At 37.7% G+C, this 19,490-nt stretch overlaps 1 protein-coding gene across 2 annotated transcripts in view; it reads left to right on the top strand.

Annotated features, from left to right (window-relative positions):
* Slc12a2 (solute carrier family 12 member 2) overlaps positions 1-14,891 on the top strand; it is a 72,763-nt gene extending 57,872 nt beyond the window's left edge. The window contains exons 20-27 of one of the 2 annotated variants that reach the window (XM_034517752.2): positions 213-338; positions 2,762-2,809; positions 4,108-4,230; positions 5,501-5,612; positions 7,882-7,968; positions 8,700-8,835; positions 9,335-9,402; positions 11,980-14,891. In XM_034517752.2, the coding sequence (XP_034373643.1) occupies positions 213-338; positions 2,762-2,809; positions 4,108-4,230; positions 5,501-5,612; positions 7,882-7,968; positions 8,700-8,835; positions 9,335-9,402; positions 11,980-12,115 (836 nt within the window). In that variant the 3' untranslated portion in view covers positions 12,116-14,891. The remainder of the gene's footprint in view (positions 1-212; positions 339-2,761; positions 2,810-4,107; positions 4,231-5,500; positions 5,613-7,881; positions 7,969-8,699; positions 8,836-9,334; positions 9,403-11,979) is intronic. The other variant, XM_076912615.1, reaches the window with a different exon arrangement.
* Positions 14,892-19,490: the final 4,599 nt, after the last annotated feature.

Raw genomic sequence — 19,490 nt, 5'->3', positions numbered from 1 at the left:
TCTGAATTTCTCACTCATTACTTGACTCCCCAGAATCTAACTTAGCCACTTGTGTTTGACATATTTAAATGGATAGTCATTTTAAACATTATAGGTGTTTCTTAAATTAGTCTTAACAAGGAATACTGGTTACCTTTTAGTTATTAAACCATGATACTTTGAATAGTTAGAATATGATTTTGATACTGTTTTAAATACTTTCATATCTATAGAAGAATTATTATCTTCACAAGAGAAGTCACCTGGTACCAAGGATGTGGTAGTAAATGTGGATTACAGTAAAAAGTCAGATCAAGATACTTGCAAATCATCTGGTGAAAAACCTATTACACAGAAAGGTAAGTTTCAGTCATTAAGGTTTTATTAACAGTTATATTTTACATATGGAGACAGTTGGCTTTCATGTATAGTATGTATGACAAGGTCTCTTTTGTTAAGTTAGAATTGTTTAGTTCAGATAAATCTAGTTCAGATAAAATTTGCTCCTCAAAACTGACTACAAAATGAGTAGCAATTTTAAGGTATTTGCTTGCCTTAAGTAAAAAAGAAGTCATACCAATTGATTAGTTACTAACATGATCTTTAGTTGTTTACTTTAAATATTTTTGTTTTAAAGTGGGAAGAACACATTCTTTTTCATGAGGCTTACAGATAATTTCATCTCAAACTGTATCGTGCAGTAAGAAGGCAGAGGGATGACTTCCAAATCTTACTCTCCCACCCTCACTCTCGTCTCTCCATCTGTCCTGTTCCAGCTGATCCGCAACAAGAAAGAAATCTGCACTGTAAATCATCAAGCCAGTGTGTGCTTTTGATTTCTCTAAGATGGCTGCTATCCTCTTCATGAAACTGATAGCCTTGGACAAGCCATGTCTCTGTGCAATTTATCTTTTAGATTATTTGAAAGCATTAATGTTGCTTTTTATTCTTTTCTTTCCTGTGTAACTGGCCTAGTGTAGTAGTAGAAAGTGTAGCCCGCACACATTTCCTCTCTATTCTTTTCTGTATTGTCTCTAACTTCATAACCTTTTTCTGTTATTTTTTGCATTTATTTTAATTTATATGTACATTCTTTTACCCTTCTCCATTTTCTTGCCTGAGACAGACTCTTTCTGTCTATGAGGAATCAATGTATGCAGTTGTATCGATCATTTCCTAGAAGCTACTCTGCATCACATCTAGGTAGATATTAACATGTACATTAACTTAGGGATGTATGCTACAGCTTCATATTTTTAAACAATAGGAAGCTAGGTTAATACATTTCTACTCTGTTGTAAAAATTTAGATGCATTACCCCAATTTAAAGAGTCATTTTGGGAGTGGGTAACAAGGCCCACTTGGAAAAATACTTCTAAGTCTTCTGACTTACTTGAATTTGCTCCCTGGGACTCTCATGGTGACAGAAGAAAATTGACTCCCACAAGTGGTCCTCCAACTTTTCATCCACCTGCAGAAAGAAATAATATAAATAATTTCAAATGCCACTGTCTTTGACATTTAAACTTCTTTAAATGAATATAAACTACCCATTACTATATTTTCAAAAGCAGATATTAAATATTACTTTATAACAGTAATATTTATAGCTTAATAAGTTATTTTTCTATAACACATAAAAATCATTATATAGCTTGATTTCTGTTTTCAAATTCTCAAAATGAGCATATATAAGAAGGGTGGATACTATGTAAAAACTCTTCAGTATTCAGAACATTATAATATAGTTATATAGGCATAGTATTTAGTTATATCTGTCTTGCTTACTGAGGCATATAATATACTAGGGGACACACATACACACACATACACACACACACACATACACACACAAACACACACACACACACACACACACAATATTGCTTGGCTTATGCCAGTCCTGATCTCATTTAATCAATGCCTACAATTTTACAGCCTTAGGAGGCTTAGGAGGTAGGTATGATTTCTGCCAATGAGAAAGCAAGGCATTAACTAACCAGCTCTGGCTCATACTAGGAAAGTATTAGTGATACCATTGGGAGCCAGGGAGTCTTACTCAGGATCCCACTGCAGATTGTTCTTTCTTTTGTAAGTCTTGAGTTTTGCTTGCCTTCAACAACAACAACAACAACAACAACAACAACAACAACAAATTACATTCAGGAGAAAAAGGAATTTTTTTTTGCTTACCCCAGAAAAAAAGTTGGTGAATATTTAAACATAAACTGATAAATGTATGCATACATGCATATGTACACAAACTTAATTTGAAGAAAATGACTCCTTTATAAACTGACATTTACATACAAGACTTCTATCTCTGACTAAATTTCTTAATATTTCAAGTACAGATTGACTTGTACAAATACTAGGTGCTTTTAGCTTGTGTGGTGACATAGTGACATGTTTAAGGCTATGTATTATCTGCAAAAATAATAGCTCAAAGTCAGGATTCTACACACTGTAGTTTGACATTTTCAACTAATTTCAAGTATGACAAAAAAAAGTATTACAAAATCTGCTGGCTTTTTTGAATAATTTTGCAGAAATAAAATTTCAGGGTGGGTGTTAATCACTCACTCTGTGTGGTATATAGAAAATATGTTTTTAAAATATTAAACACTCAATATAAAAAAGTAACTAATTTTCAGTCTTAATTATTTCTCATGGGCTGTTGCTTCACACTGTCTTGTTTATAATGTGCTCTGTTTACATTTCCAAACTTTATGGTTATACAGGCAATTAACTTCATATTTTGTGTTTTTTAAACATAATCTAGATGAGGAAGAGGATGGCAAGACTCCAACTCAGCCACTGTTGAAAAAAGGCAGGCATTGTTCGTCATTTTATTTCATTCCCTTCATATTGTTAACTCTTTAATTCCAAGCCTATTATTTTCCTTTTGATTTTAATTTAGTTTTAATTTCCATGGTGAGGTGATATTACAGTTATCTATTAAATGCAGATTAGCAAAATTAATATTGTTCCAACTAAAGCATTAAATCTCACTGGGACAAGCTGTTATTTCACAGTCTTTTGAACCATCATGGTGTTTCTGAAATACTCAAACCTGGAAAGGCAAGGTTTTTGGTTTTTTTCTTAATTAAACTGCATGGTTGAGAGGATAAGCAGACACGGGAGCAGGTTTCTGCACGGTGTCACTTACATTCTTCACCATCAGTTGTACCCAGCCAAATTCTCAATTTTGATACTAATATATTTTTTGTTTCAAAAATTGCGATATTTCTCACAGTCATGCTGCGTTTGGGAGATACAGTCATGTCAGCGTACATGAATTTTATGAGAAGGAGAGAGAGGTGAGAGTTATGGAGCAGTGTGGTTTGGTAGCCATATTTCATCATGCAAAATCATTTGTCATGTTTGCTTACATCATGGCAGCATGAAAAGTGAATGATGGACCTTCTGGAAAACGACCAGAGTTCCTTCTGTGAATTTCTGTTTTTAAAATTGTGGTACTGGAGTTTCATTTGCTTGCTCACAGAGTCAATGCTGATTTTTTTTTTTTTTAATTCCTAGAAATGTAACTGGGAACTTCTTTCAGACATGCAGCAAGTTTGTATCCTTTCCAAGGAGTTCCCACCATCTTTCTGTTACTCAGAGAAAGATGTAGTTATATGGCTTTAAGATTGGGCATCCCACATTGAAGGGACAGATGATAAATGAACACATTTCCCTGATAATTGTAAGAGTGATTGGTGTTTCTCCAGTCATCTCGCAAATACAGCTTTTATTTAATACTTTTGAACTCATTGAGATACCAGATAATAAAAGGAATATTAAGGAACAAGTGTAAAACTTGATTTGTTAGCTTAAAGTAGCTTTCCAAAAAAATATTAAGCTTTGTTAGTAATTGTTTGGTATTTAGAATTCCTGCATATTCACCAAAATATTAGACATTGGGATAACTTGGATGAGTTTGCCTATTGTGAACCAAAAGGAACTTTTATACTCAAATTATCTGTTATAAGCTTATGATGGAAGCCATATACAGCTATCTGCATATAAATATCTGAATTTACAATTGCTAGGAAATTCTAGAAATATGGTGAACAGAGATTTAACATTTAGTTCCCTTATGTCATAATTTTTTGCTTAATTCTTCAGAATCCAAAGGCCCCATTGCACCTTTAAATGTAGCTGACCAAAAGCTTCTAGAAGCTAGCACTCAGTTTCAGAAGAAACAAGGGAAGAATACTATAGATGTCTGGTGGCTGTTTGATGATGGAGGTAAGGCCAGCAATGTATCTATTTATAAATAACTACTGAAAATATAAGAATAGTGTTAAGAGATGGCATACATTCCCATGTGTTCACCCCATTCAGGTTTTCTCAAACAGCGTTAAGAATCAGTGTGAGAATTATGTCTCTTCAGCATCCTTCATGTAGCAGATGCTCCAGCTCTTCCTTGAACTTTATGACTGTGCCATTTTATTAACTATTATAGACCAGTTTATGGAATGTCACTCAATTTGGAATGCAGTTAGATTGGTCACAGTCAGTTTCAGGTTATGAATCTGTGGCAGAAATAGCACAGAAGTGGTACTTACTGTGCTTTTCTGTCTGTGTCTCACCAAGAGTGTGATGTTGAGTAAAGTGTTTTTTTCAGGCTTATCCGCTGAAAAGTTGCTTTACCCTCTTTATGATTACAAGTGTGGTAATCTTGGAGGCTCTGCAAATAACCCATTCTTTTCACTCATGTTTCTGAATTGACTCTTGTGGCTCTGGCTGATACATTTTTACTCCCATCAATCATTCCTCATCAACTGGCTGGCATTCATTGTAACGAAGAGCTTGTCTCTTCACTTTAAGTCATTGATTCTTACTTTATCCAAAAGGATATAATGTGTTGTCATCATTTGTTTGATTTTCAGATTGTCCACATCTAGCCATCAGGATCTCCTCTTGATTTCTTAGGCTGACTTAAAATGCGTTCATTTGTCAAAAGGCATGCATTTTGGGAGTTCCTTCCTGAAATAAGATGACATACTAGGTTTTATCCCCTCCTTGTCATGGAAAGAACCTTTTCTCTAAGAAGTCTTGGTTCCTTTTAGTCAAGAGTAGTATTTAGAAGAAGCCAAATGCTTGTGGCCTCTTGGATAAGATGCTTGTTACCAGGCTCTCTCAATGGACAAAGCTGAGGACAATGTATAATGTGTTTGTACTATATAGAGCTTTCAAGCCGATTCCACCTACCTTTTCTCTTTCCCTCTCTCTCAGTTCAGTGTGGAACTTGTTCATACTAGGATGTATTCATTTCCTTTTTATATGCAGCTAATTTTCTGACTGCCTAGGCTACCCTCTGATTTGATTATGTACATAGAGAACTGCAGTTCTTCGACTGGACCTTGACTCTTGGACCCTCCCTCCCTGACAGAATTGTCAAGGGAAGACAGAAAAAGAATTTTACTTTGATTGTAGTTTTTTGAGACCAAGTTGAAACTAATTATTTTGCAATGTTAGTATTTAAAAAAGGACTTACTATATTTTTATAATTCAGGTTTGACCTTGTTGATACCCTATCTTCTGACTACCAAGAAAAAGTGGAAAGATTGTAAGATCCGAGTATTCATTGGTGGAAAGATAAACAGAATAGACCATGACCGGAGAGCGTAAGTTTGTTTTAAATTGGAGAGCATTAATCAAATAGCTCTATCATGATAGAGATTTGATTAAAAACTACATGGGCCCTGAAGTATTAACCACACTGTAAAAGTCTCGTTAAATAGAACCTCATTCTCTTTAATTTGACCTCCATGTTTAAGTTATAAATACATCCTTTTTCTTACATGTTATATTTTAACACATTGGCAGTTTAGAAAGTCTTTACTAATACCTATGTGTCAGATGTTACAAGTTTATATATGGAGAGATTGTATGGATATGGAGACGCCAGGAGTTCAGCATACTGTTTGACCTGCATGTCAGTCTGTACTGCCATGAGCCTGGTTTCTGGTGCTTCTCTCCTGACCTTGTTCCCACAGGGTATTGCCCACATTGCTCCCAGTTTCATGTAGAAAGTCTGAGAGTTTTGACTGATCTCCCGCAATCCTGTAACTGCTTCTAGACAGTGTGAGTGCTGCAGTGGGGGTTCTGATGGTCTGTCTCCTCCTTTTCCATCTTGTCCCCACTCGAAATATGTCCTTCATGCTGTCCTCATTTTGGGGATTTCAGGCATTGTATATCGTCCATCTATGTAAATGTGTTGTGCAACAAGACTTTTTCTGGGGAGCCGCAACACATGCACATCTGCTCACTCCAGATAAGGAGCCCAGTATATGACCATCCAGACACTACCAAAGTCCAACTTGTTAAACCAATGACAGTTATGGCGGTCACTTACAGGAGTATAGGTGAGGGGTTACTTGCAGGAGCAGAAGTGATTCAAAGATAGCTACATTGCCAAAGCCCACCCCAGCATGAGTGACAGCTCAGAGAGACTGTGAAACCTAGACCACACTGCACAGCTTGCAGGCAGGCAGCAGGTTGAAAAGTGGCCTTGTTTGTGCCTTTTGCAGGACACTCAGGTCTAAACCTCTTCCTAGCAGCTTACCTGGTTTCTGCTTCTAAACGGCGGGTCCTCTGGTCTCAGTGTCTTCTTTGCAGCTTGGCTGGTCTGATGGTGACTCTAAGCATCTTTATTGCTTCCTCTGGGAGAGAGGAACCCAGCAAATATGGTCAGTTTCAGGAACTTCCTGAAGCTATTTTGGGTTACCTTCCTACTTAAGGTAACACTTCTCTGCAAGATAGAGTGTATCAAGCTGCGAAGAAACTGTTACACAACAAAGTGCTTCATTGTTTCGAAGCCAGCTCAGTTCTCAGCACTAGGCCTGACTGTATCTCCCCTTTCCTCTCTCCAACACATTTCTTTCCTGAATTAACTGATAGTTGAGACCACTCCTATCACTCTTCTTTAATTTTAGTCTTGTAGGCTCTTTAACACTTAGCGGACTGTAGTTAAGATATACTAGAAGTCAGGTGTTTTCACTTCAACAATGAATTATGTAGAAAAGACTTCTCATAGCATCCTTTTTAAAGCTTTTTATTAAACATAGGGTCTTGTTTTGTTGATTGCTTTTCTTGGGTGTTTCAGCTTACTGTTGTTACCCCTAATATTCTGTGCCTCCTGACCCAGACCTTGTCCCAGAGGCCTTTATTTACCATAGGTCAGCCTTGGTCCTATGAACTGAATCTTAAACATGGCTTTGAAAGTTTTATTTGGGCCTAAAGATATTTTAAGATATGTCTAGTAATAACCCAAAAATAACTTAAAAGACGCTTTCTTATTATTAAATATATATTTCTAGTATACTTTGACTAAAATTCATTTTTAATCAAGCTATTTGTCCCATTTCATTCTGTTCAGTCATCTTTGCTCACCCATGATTAGATGCTGTATTAGTTACTTACTAATTGTCCCCACTCAATTGCCATGAGGTGTCTGAATGACACCTTGAGAAAAGCGAAGACTTGTGATGGCTCACATTTCAAGGGTACAGTCCATCATAGTAGAATACAGTCCATCATAGCAGGGTGCAGCAATTAGTCAAATTGTGTCTGCAGCCAGGAAACAGAAGCATTGCTACTCAGCTTTTCTAGAAATTTACTTAGTGACACAGCCAAAAGTGTGTCTCCTAAGTGATTCCAAATGCCGTGAATATTCACCACCATGTACAGTAAGCAGGGAGGTAGACAGACTATAAGGCATCTCTACTTGGGCAATTTCAATGCTTGCTTTTAAATGGAGAGTATGAGCTAATTCAGAAAATTTGTGCAGCAGCTGATAGACTTTTCCCTCCAAGTTATCTTACAACATATGTAGGGAGTGAGAATGCTTGTGAGCATCCTTTCCATGTCTGAATTCTGTTCTTCTTGTCATAGGATGGCTACTTTACTGAGTAAATTCCGAATAGACTTTTCTGATATCATGGTCCTTGGAGATATCAACACCAAACCAAAAAAAGAAAAGTAAGTTGCTGGATAAATTATTCTGTATAAATTTCCAATTTCAGTGGCCTGTGCAGATGCAGATAATTTGATTTGAAATGATTATCTGCGCCTTTTCTCTGCCCTGAGTTATGTTGAAACCACGCGGTAATTGGCTTGCCAGTGATACTGGAGTAAGCTTTTAGAAATTCTTAGTTTTCAGAGGGGATTTCATTTCTTTACATGCTTTCTGAAAATTGTTAGTGCCACAGAAGTTCCAGACAGGTTTTCCTGCCCACAGTCAATTAAAGCATTCGATCACAGCTTTTCATACAATAACTTTCATTGTTTAGTGTTACTGTGAGAATCTGAGAGTTTCCCTATAATCATTGTTGTCAAGAGTCTTTTATTTAAAGTTTCTGCTCCTGGGATTGTCTTCCTGAAAAATGACACAAAGAGGCAGTTACTGTCTGTGCATAATTATTTTTAGGCATATGTTGAATAAGAGCTGGAATAAGAATTATGTTTTCCCTTGATTTGGGAATGATTTGCTATTTGAGCAAAGTTGTATTTGATGTATCAACCAGAGAACTCATGTTGGCTAACATGGATGACACTGTTTAGGTTGAGCTAAATCTGCTCAGTATGAAAGATTGGGGATTACTGTTTTTTACCTGAATTATAAAGATTGTTACAAGTTATTGTTTACTGTTTAAAGATGTTCTTGATACATAATTCAAAATAAGCCTGTTGGTATTTTCTGCTCTTTAAAGTATTGTTACTTTTGATGAAATGATTGAGCCGTACAGACTTCACGAAGATGATAAAGAACAGGACATTGCAGATAAGATGAAAGAAGATGAGCCGTGGCGAATCACAGATAACGAGCTTGAGCTTTATAAGACGAAGGTATTCTCACTTCTGTGTTCTTCTCATTAATCTTACAGAGAATTTAATAGAATTACTGATGCTGTAAATACCAAGCACTGTGATTTAATATAGCTATGTAAATTAAGCTTCCATTAAGGTCATTTAATATATGAATGGTAGGAAGCAGAACACAATATATTTCAAAATGCTATTTATTACACAAATTTTATTTTTGTTTGCAGTTTGTTTTACAAACCATGGTTAGCAGCTGCTGCTACTTCTTCTTCCTCTTCCTCTTTTCTTTCTCTTCCTCTTCTTCCTCTTTTTCTCCTCCTCTTCTTCTTCCTCTTCTTCTTCCTCCTCCTCCTCTTTTTCTTCTTTTTCTCCGTCTCCCTCCTCCTCCTTTGGTAGTGCTAAAGATCTAGCCCATAGCTACATGGATGTGTACACTGTACACTAAGTTTTAACCTGCCTTACACTCTTCCCAGTTCTCATTGCAAGGTATTTAGAAATGATTCTGTCATGTTTTTCATTTCAGACATATCGACAGATCAGGTTAAATGAATTACTAAAGGAGCATTCAAGCACAGCTAATATTATTGTCATGTAAGTATTGTTGGAACAAGGTCTCGGCTGCTTATGAAAGTGCATTTGTGCATCTATGTGTCTGGTTTTGCTGTGATTAAGTACTATGCTAATAGTACTTAATGGTTCTTAAAGGTTCTTTTTAGATTTTCATATATACCACTCTCTCCTCACCTCCCTCTTAACTTCACATGTCCAGCTTGCTTGCTCTCAAATTTGGGAACTTTTCTTTAATTATTATTGTTATGCTGAATTAAATAATAATTGTTACACTAAGTAGTTATCACATATACTGCTTAGTCCATTTAGTGTCACTCAGATGTATGTTTTCAAGGCTGACCACTTGTAATTGGCTAATGAGGGAGGGGCTTATTTCTGGAGAAGACTGACCAATTGCCTTTAGCTTTTTTTTCTTCATCTGAGGTGATGCCTCATGAAGTATCTTCCCTCCACCCTGGCAGGCCAGCTAGTGTTGTCAGGTTCTATTTCACGGCACAGCTTCCCTGTCACCTGTTGGATGTACTTACTCACAGCAGAGCTCAAGGTCCTAGCTTCTACCACCTTCTTGTCCCCTCTGTAGCCATGTTTTCTGAGCAGATGTATCAAGTGGAGTTGAGTACCCCAAATTCTGTTGTTCTACATGCTGTGATCAGTTGTAACTTTCCTGTAATGCTTGTTCCGTGCTACAAATAGAAACTTCATTTTTCATGAGTGAGCTGCATAAGAATAAGTATTTAGGCTGAATGAGGTGTGAGCATTTTTCAAATAAGACTCTGAATCCAATTATTGCTACTCTTAAGTGTATGAATGTGGGACAGCCCACTGGATTGGGGCAGCCTCTTAATGATCAAACCACCAAAGACTATCTCTTCTAAAAGCAGCCCTTACGTGCCAATAGCTTCTGAGATAGGCTGGGCCCAGCCTTGTGAGCCCCTCCACAATCCAGGCTAGAATATGTAAATAACAACAGCAGCGTGAGCATGCACACAGTGGCATTGTCATTTCCAGAAGCTAACATTTTATAGCATTCCTCCCTGTCCTCTGGTTCTTACCAACTTTGTGCCCCGTCTTCCTCAGTGCTCTCTGAGTCCTGGGTGGAGAGTGGAGGGCACACCTGTGATAAGACATGCCATTTATGCCTGAGAATGCAGGCACTCACTGGGCACTTTGATAAGTTGTGAGCCTGCAAAGATCCTTGACCAAAGCTGAGGGCAGCACATGCTTAAAAGGTGGTTGGACTTACATGATTATTTAGCAAAACAGTAGAAGCAGGTTACCCACTAATGACAATGACATCCTCAGCCTTGCTTCTAACCCTGTTTACAGTGCCAGGCATGATTACCTTTCTGTAGAGCAGGCCTTAGATCCAGTCAGTGTGGGGGTTCCTGCCATATGGTCACATCACTGTTGGTGTGTGTATTTTCTGTTATGTTTTGTTTTTAATCTATAGTTCAGCCTGATCTTAAACTTGGAGCAGGTCTCTTGCCTTTACCTCTCAAGTGCTGTCTTTGCCTTTCAGTCTACAAGGCCTGCTTAATACGTGCTTGGAGTTAATCAAAATGACATTATAAAAAGGAAAACTCAAACTTTAAAATATGGTTGCTTTCATGATGTGGAGCTAGCAGTTTACTGGTGGATAAGAGACACACTATACCCTTGTATTAATCTAAGTAATTTTTTGATGTTATTCTGAACTTTTATGTTCATATTTAATTTCCTGGCAGGGCTACAGGTGTGTGTGGCATGGGAAAGGCTCCCTCAGTAGAATTTGGATCCCAGACAACTTTTTCATAGATAACTCTACGTCGTTTAGAAGGTTAACTTGGGGTAGCAGTTCATGTCTGAATCTGCCCCCATGTTTCCCTCACAGCGGTGTTCTGTACAGACAGGCTGTCTCTGAATTAGATCCAAGTGTCAGTGCCTGCTGGAGCCTTTGTTTCTTTTACTGAACTGTGTTAAGTAGAGATGACTTAAACCTGGATTTGTTCAGCTCTGAATTGTGCTCCTTAATAGAAAAGTTCAGGCACCTAGAAACCAAGACAAATGATAAAATACTATGACACTAAAAACTGGGAAACCAAGCACATTTTCAATTTGTGCTATTGGTAGGTAGATTTCTATAATGAAGGACAGTAAACCATAGAAATTTAGAATGAATCCTATAGGTCAAAAAGTCACTTCCATGCTCTATAGATAGAATTCACAAGAAAAGGGTAAAGATTAAAAGATTAAAATTTACAAGAAAGGGTAAAGTTAATAGAGTTATTATAGTTCATTTTTTATCTATAACTTCCATTTTCTGAGTTACACATTTTTCTTCTAAAGAATCTTTAGTGAAGGGAAAGTTTGAAATTAATATTAAATATGAATTATAGGAATTGAAGTTCAAACAAATTCTTACTCTCATGGACAAATGTTTGAGAATCTTTGCAAACCTACAAACCTGGAAACCTGGGGACAGTGAAATGAGAGTCTGTAAGAAGTCACTGCTACATTTATACAGAATCCCTCTGTTCAGAAATACCTTATCACAGGGATTGGGACCTAATTAGTAATGGCTTCATTTTCTTCTCAGTATCTTTCTCATTCTAATCCTAGGAGTCTTCCAGTTGCGCGGAAAGGTGCTGTGTCCAGTGCTTTGTACATGGCTTGGTTAGAAGTTCTATCTAAGGACCTGCCACCAATCCTCCTAGTTCGTGGGAATCATCAGAGCGTCCTTACCTTCTACTCTTAACTGTTCTGCACCATGGACTTTCTCCAAGAATGGTACTTCAGTGCCTAGTCAAAGTGACTGGATCGTCAGTAACACTGCAACATCACAGTGGCGAGCTGGGACTGTTTCACTACTTCATTATTTGAAAGCACATGGGAAGTTGCTTCGTTGTTAGATATATGGAGACTTGAGTTTTAGTCTACTCCAGATTTCAATCTTAATGACTGCTAATTCTTTCTTGTTGGACTGACGTTCATGAGAGTAAAGTTTTCCTTTGCTACTTGAAAGCAATAAGAGTGTGTTATTACTTTTTTTTTTTTTTTTTTTTGATTGATGAAAGGAGTACAAAAGCCTTTAGCCTTGAGGTGCCTTCTGAAATTAACCAAATTTCATCCATAGATCTATCGTCTTTTGTAAATTTCTAGAATGTTAAACTCTGCCTTCAGATATTATTTTTATTTCTAATCTCTGTCATCCTAAGTGGATGCTGCTTTTCTCCTCCCATCGACCAGTTAGTGTTGAGAACTGTGTGTTTTGTATTACTTTTGTAAAAGTATCTGTTAGATACTGAAGAGGATTAGGACAAGCTAATGAAATATGTGGGGAAAGTATCCAAAAAATGGAGCCCAAGGTTAGGTTTCTATGAATATATACATTGAGAGCTAGGAAAAAGAGGCCCAGAACACCATTTCTAACTCTTCAATTAGAATTAGGTATAATTTCTTTTAAATCATAGAGATGACTGACGATCTACCCAGTAGTACTTCATGTATAATGCTTAAAAAAAATTTACATTTTTTTAAAGCAAAACCTTGAGATCATTTGTATTATTTTTAAAGATCTCTTTTAATTTAGAATTTCCTCTCAAATGTGAGGGACTTTTAAGACATGCTAACAGGTATTTTTTAGAGGAAATTTAGACAAAGCAATGCCATTTAATGAAACATTTCAATAAACACTATGGGGATTTCACTGTCCTATGCCATCCTTTATTTTAAAAAAAAAAAGATTACAATTTTATCAATGGTTAAATGGACCACTGTTTTCTTAGTGAATGGTTTTAGGCTTAATTTATTCAAGTATCAAGGACATTTAGTCTTAATACACTCAGGTTTGAACAGATTATTCTGAACGTTGAAATTTAATCCATTCTTAATACTTTAAAACTTGTGTTAAAGAAAACTGCCAGTTTGTGCGTTCGACCTTGTCACCTGCTAGTGCACTTAACAGTGCACATGTGCCCGTGTGCTGCCCGAGAGCTTTAGATACAGACAGTCAGTACGCATGTGCCCGCGTGCTGCCCAGAAGCTTTATATACAGTTGTTAATGTGAAGTTCTCAGTTTTCAAGAAAGGATTTTCTAAAAACATTTCAAGGGATTCATGTCTACATGTCTGTATGTGTGTATGTTATGCATACACAGGTGCATATGTGTATATGTAATGAAATTTATGTTGCCAGTGTTTCAAATTTTCAAGTGATCATGATTTGGTAGATTACAGATTTTGTTGTTGTTGTTAAGGTTTTCTTTTTTCTTCTTCTTCTTTTTTTTTTTTTAAAGTAAACATTCAAGTCAGATCAAGACGTTACAGATTTCATGGAGGACAAAGACCATTTGGAGACCATAGTGTAGCTTCATCCAATTATCCAGTTAGGTAAAGGGCTGACAAGTAGATGACCTGTAAGTGGAGAACGCACACAGGCTTCACTCATCTTAAGGGAAATGTCAGAAAAGCATTTTCAGTGGTGTGGTATTTGTGCTGCGTGGATGCAGACCGAGTCAATGCCAGCTGGACATCTCATTTCCATTCAGAATATTAAGAAAACAAGGTTTAGTGATTTTTTTTTTAAAAAAAGTATTCCTTACATTATGTAATACAATATTGTTCCATTTATTGTAAATTTTGCAGAGTTTATGGCAGTATAGGAGAGTCATATCAGGAAACCATATCATGCGTGGATTTTCTGAATGGATGGATGGATACTAGGGCATGGGCTGAACGCTGCTATCTTGAAATGTACACAGGTATACTTACTTGCCTTTTGTTTTTAAAGGTTCCTCCCCCACCCCGCCCATTCAGGAAACTTCATTGCGATCTGTACTACAGAAACTAAATGTTGTACATCATACACGTGTGTTTAAAGTACACAAAATGGATCTCAGTGCACCTAACAGGGAGTGTGATGCTGTTTGTGAAGTAATGCCAGCAGCTTTCCACTTTAAAAAACTACATTACGTTGGCTAACAGTGGCTGCCAGGTCAGACGTTCTCAAGGTTGCAGTAGTATCTAAAATGAAAACTCTCCACAGTTAATTCTCAGAGATGCTAGTATCAAAGCTATTTTTATTTTATGCTGAGTTTTGATTATTTTGATGCCAAATTATTTTTTAGTCCTAATCATTGATAATAACTTAAAAATAATACACAGTGGGCTTTGAGCTCATTCTTATGATAGGTAAAAAATTCAATGGTTTCAAAGAGAATGTTGGTGTTGATTATTAACAGGTAACTAAATCAGATATTTATTTGTTGCATCTTTTCCTTTGTGCTTTTAAGTTTTCCTTTACACTCTCTTCATTTTGCTTTCTGACATGTGTGTGTGTTTTTATTTTTTAAGACTATGGAAATAATTTAAAGAGTTGAGCTCTGGTGATTATCTGCTAAGTTTGAAAATGTAATATTTTGATAATACTGTACTGTACCCGTCACAAATGCTTTTGTAATGTTTTAACCCTGATTATTGCAGTTGCTGTTTTGTACACAGGTTACTGCAATAAAGGAAGTGGAGTCATTAAAACTTTAATGTCTACTCTTGCTTTTACCTGTCTTTGCCAGCCCCTTGATTTCATGTCACCTAAGTGACTAACACTCCCTTGGATCCCGTGTCTGAAGTGGCCCTGGGGAAACGGAGTGGGCTCTTTTCGACCTCTAGTCTTCAGGTGGCCGACCATTGCTTCTGCCTTTTTACTGCACTGTTCATAGGACATCGCAGTGTGGTGGCTTTTAGACTACAGTAGCTTTTCTAATTCCTGGTTTGGGACCACACTTCTCAGGGGGAAACCAAACTGTTAAAATGGAATTATGTTCCTTAAGTTTAGGTTGATTTTTTTGTTTGTTTGTTTGTTTGTTTGTTTGTTTGTTTGTTTTGGTAAAGCTGATTTGCAGTTTTACAAAGCATTTTTCCTGCTCATTTGGACCCTTCAGTGTGTTACACATGCTTTTGCTCTTAAGAAAGCAGCTTAGAGCAGTTTACGAACTTAGCTAAAGGTTATGGAAGTTGCTGAGGACATTAGCCAAAAGCCCGGGATTCGCGCATTCAGTGCTCTTCAGTGAGACATCTGAGACAGAGCAAGCCTTGCAAACTCCCCTCCCACTCTGCCCTTCAAGGCTGCCTAGCGTTCACATTACAGCTGCAGATAGATGCTTGTTCCAGGCTGCATCAAAGATCTGAGACCAAGTATAAGCATCCACTTACGGTCTTCATTTATTTTCAGGTATGCTCCCATTTGGGTTCCTTCACTTGGGTCTTTGGAAACTTAATAAGGATTCAGAAGTAGCTATTAGTAGAAATTAGTTGGGTTACTCATTCCTGCTGAGGGGAAGTTACAGTTGATATGCACTTGTTAATATATACCAGGAGATAGTCAGGGCCTGAAACAGTCCACAGAGAAGGCAGTGCAGTCCTCAGATGCACTAATTCTATCTTGTTCAGGTAGTTCAGACAGTAAATAGACAAGGTGTTAACCAGCTAAGCTGTGTGACAGGGTGGGGCCTGTGAAGCAGTCTAATTGTTTTTATAAATCTGATGGCAAAATAAGACTTCAGAATCATTGTTCTAGAGAAGATGTGGACTTGTCACCTCCTTGGTGTGTAGGTTGACCTCAGGCTGCTGTCCTTACAGACCAGGGGCCCATTTCCCATTTTCATTTGCATATGAGTACAAACGTCTAATATGCTCTACCCACAACTAAAAGCCATGAAATAGGGTGAATGATCCTTGGATTAGAAGCCTGACTCATTTCTCAGGAAAATTTTATCAAAATTTTGCTGAAGCATTTGTTAGAAAATTGTTAAAGATTTTGACCTGGAAGATGTAATTTAGTCTAAAGGAAAAACATTTCATAGCAAGCTTTAGATTCAACTTTCTCATCCCTAATAGCAGACATAAACTATTAAAGTTAAAAAAGCAGTGTTTCATAGTTACAGAGCTGCATGGGAGAAGATAAAAGGTATGCTTGCCCTGTAACATTTTTAAACCCAATGAAACCAATGGTAAAAGCAGTAATCCAATTTTGAAAACAAGCAATGTTTCAGGCAGCAGTTCTCAACCTGTGGGTTGCAACTCTTTTGGGACTGGTCCTGCATGTTGTATAGTTACAATTCATAACAGTAGCAAGATTAGAGTGATGGAGTAGTGATGGAATATTTTTATGGTTGGAATCAGCACAACATGAGGGACTGTTAAGTGTCACAGCATTAGGAATATTGAGAACCACTTGGGTATATCGAATAACCAGTAAGCCCCAGGTTTTTTTTTTTTTTTTTCTTTTTAGTATTTTGTTTTTGCTCTCCTCTAACTCCTGTCAGATTCTTCACACATTTCTACTAACCCAACGTTATATTTTTTTTCTTTCAAAACAACAACAACAAAAGACAAACATCAAAACAAGCAACAGAGCAAGACAAATAACAAATAAATTAAAACAAAACACACACACACACACACACACACACACACACACACACACACACACACACATACAAATCCAGAGTTTGTTTTGTGTTGGCCAGCTACTTACTGGGCATGGGGCCTGCTCTGGAGTGTGGTTAGCATACTGTGATTTATTGGAGGAAACTGTTCTTCCCTTTGCCCAGGTATCAATTGCAAATAATTTCTTTGTTAGGGACGGGACCTCATGTTTACTTTGCCTTCTCAGTGCTGGGATCCCATATGGCTTGAACCTACACAGGGCTTGTGTGTGCTACCACAGTCTCTAAATCCATATGTGCACCAGTTGTATTTGGAAGACGTTTCTTTGGGGACATCCATCACCTCTGGCTCTTAAAATCTTTCTGCCCATCTTGTGCATAGATTGCTGAGCCCTGAGGGGTAGGTTTTAATAAAGGGGTAGGGTTTAATAAATTTAGGGCTGAGTGCTTCAAAGTCTCTCATTCTCTGCACTTTGTCCCAGTATTGGGTCTCTGTTGCTTAGTATTCACTTGCAAGAAGCTTCTCTGTTATTTCCCATCTACTGCAAGAAGACACTTCACTGATGAGGATTGAGAGAGACACTGACCCATGGGCATAGCAATATGTCATTAGTCACTTTATTGCTTTGTTCCTTTAGCAAAGTAGTAGTAGTAGCTTTTTTCCTAGGCTCATGACCTATCTAGTCTCGGGTTCTTGGCCACTTTAGAAGTGCTAGGGTATATATAGATTTCATCTCACTGAGTGTGCCTTAAATCCAATCAAAAGTGATTGATCACTCCCATAACATTTTTACCATCATTACACCAGTATATCTTGCAGGCAGGTTGCTGATGTAGGTCTCAGTGTTCAATAGCTGGGGGAAATTGATTAGCATTCTCCATTAGTGGCAAGAGGACTTTCCAACACTAGCAGTGCTAGTCAGTTGGGGTGTGACGCTTCTTGTTGGGCCCCAGCTCTACTGCGTTTGATAACACAGATGTGTGTTTTAGCATAGGGCCTTACCATCAGGTTCTTATAGGATCTTACTATCAGGTTCTTGAGAGCTTTGAGAATACCATGTTATGTTTAGGGGTTCCTTGGGATTCCTTTGGCCACCTACTTAACAAAGAGTAACTCATTACTTACACTATAGATGTTACTTCATGGCATAAAATACCTCCAACAATTCTTTTATTATTTAACATTGTTTTAGTTATCCTGTATGTGTTACCATATATAAAATTAAAGATTTTTATTTCTTTTTAAAAATTTTGTAAAGCAATTTGTTGTAATTTTGTTGGGGGTTGCATTGAATCTGTAGAATGCTTTTGTTAGGATGGCCATTTTCACACTCTTAATCCTACCAACTCACAGATAAGCATGGAAGATCTTTCCATCTTCTGAAATTTTCTTTGACTTCTTCCTTTAATATCTTAAATTTTTTATTATGCAAATCTTTTATTTGCTTAGAGTTATCCCAAGATTATTGTATTTTTCTTTTGAGGCTATTGTGAAAGGTAGTTTCCCTGATTTCTTTCTGACTCATTTGCATATAGGAAGGCTACTGATTTTTGTGGGTTAATTTTGTATCCCACTACATGGCTGAAAATATTTACCAGCTGTAAAGGTTCCTGGTGGGTTTTAGGATATTTTATGTATAAAATCATATCATCTGTAAATAATGGTAATTGATTCTTTCCTATTTTTAGCCCCTTACTCTTCAGTTGTCTTATTCCTCTAGTTCTTCCAATGAGATTACAATCTCCTTCAGCTCCTACAGTCCTTGCCCTAACTTCCCCATTGGGGTCCTTGAGCTCAGTCCAATGTTTGGATGTGTACAGCTGCGTCTGTATTGGTCAGGCTCTGGGAGAGCCTCTCAGGAGCCTGCCATACCAGGGTCCTGTCAGCAAGCGCTTCTTGGCGTCAGCAATAGTGTCTGAGTTTGGTGTCAGCAGATGGAGTGGATCTCTAGGTGTGGCAGTCTCTGGACAGCCTTTCCTGCAGTTTCTGCTCCACTTTTTGTCCCTGCATTTTCTTTTGACAGGAGGAATTCTGGATTAATATTTTTGAGGTGGGTGGGTAGCCCCATCTCTTAACTGGAGGCCATGCCTATCCACTGGATATGGTCTCTACAGGTTCTATCTTCCCTTTGTTGGGTATTTTGGCTAAAGTTCTCCCTGTTGGGATCTGGGAACCTCTTGGGCCTCTGGCATCTGGGACTTTCTAATGGCTATCCTCAGCTCCCCTTCCCCCACTGCTACACATCTACTTTCAAATTCCTGATCCTCTGTACTTCTTCCCCATCTCCTCCCATATCTGAACTGCCCCCCCTTCTTTTCCCATCCCGTCCTCTCCCCCTCCCAGATCCCTCTCTCCCTCTACTTCCCAGAGATTATTCTCTTCCCTCTGCTGAGTAGTACTGTAGCTGGTGAGGATGTGGAGAAAGAGGAACACTCCTCCATTGCCAGTGGGATAGCAAACTGGTACAACCACTTTGGAAATCAGTCTGGCGGTTCCTCAGTAAATTAGAAATAGTTCTACCTGAGGACCCAGCTATACTACACCTGGGCATATATGCAAAAGATGCTCCAATATATAACAAGGACATATATTCCACTTATGTTCATAGCAGCCTTATTTATAATAGCCAGAAGCTGGAAACAACCCAGATGTCCCTCAACAGAGGAATGGATACACAAAATGTGA

Source organism: Arvicanthis niloticus, chromosome 14, assembly GCF_011762505.2.
Source record: "Arvicanthis niloticus isolate mArvNil1 chromosome 14, mArvNil1.pat.X, whole genome shotgun sequence".
Taxonomy (NCBI): Eukaryota; Metazoa; Chordata; class Mammalia; order Rodentia; family Muridae; genus Arvicanthis; species Arvicanthis niloticus.
The sequence above is the reverse complement of the archived record's forward strand: the minus strand, read 5'-3'. Positions and strand labels throughout refer to the sequence as shown.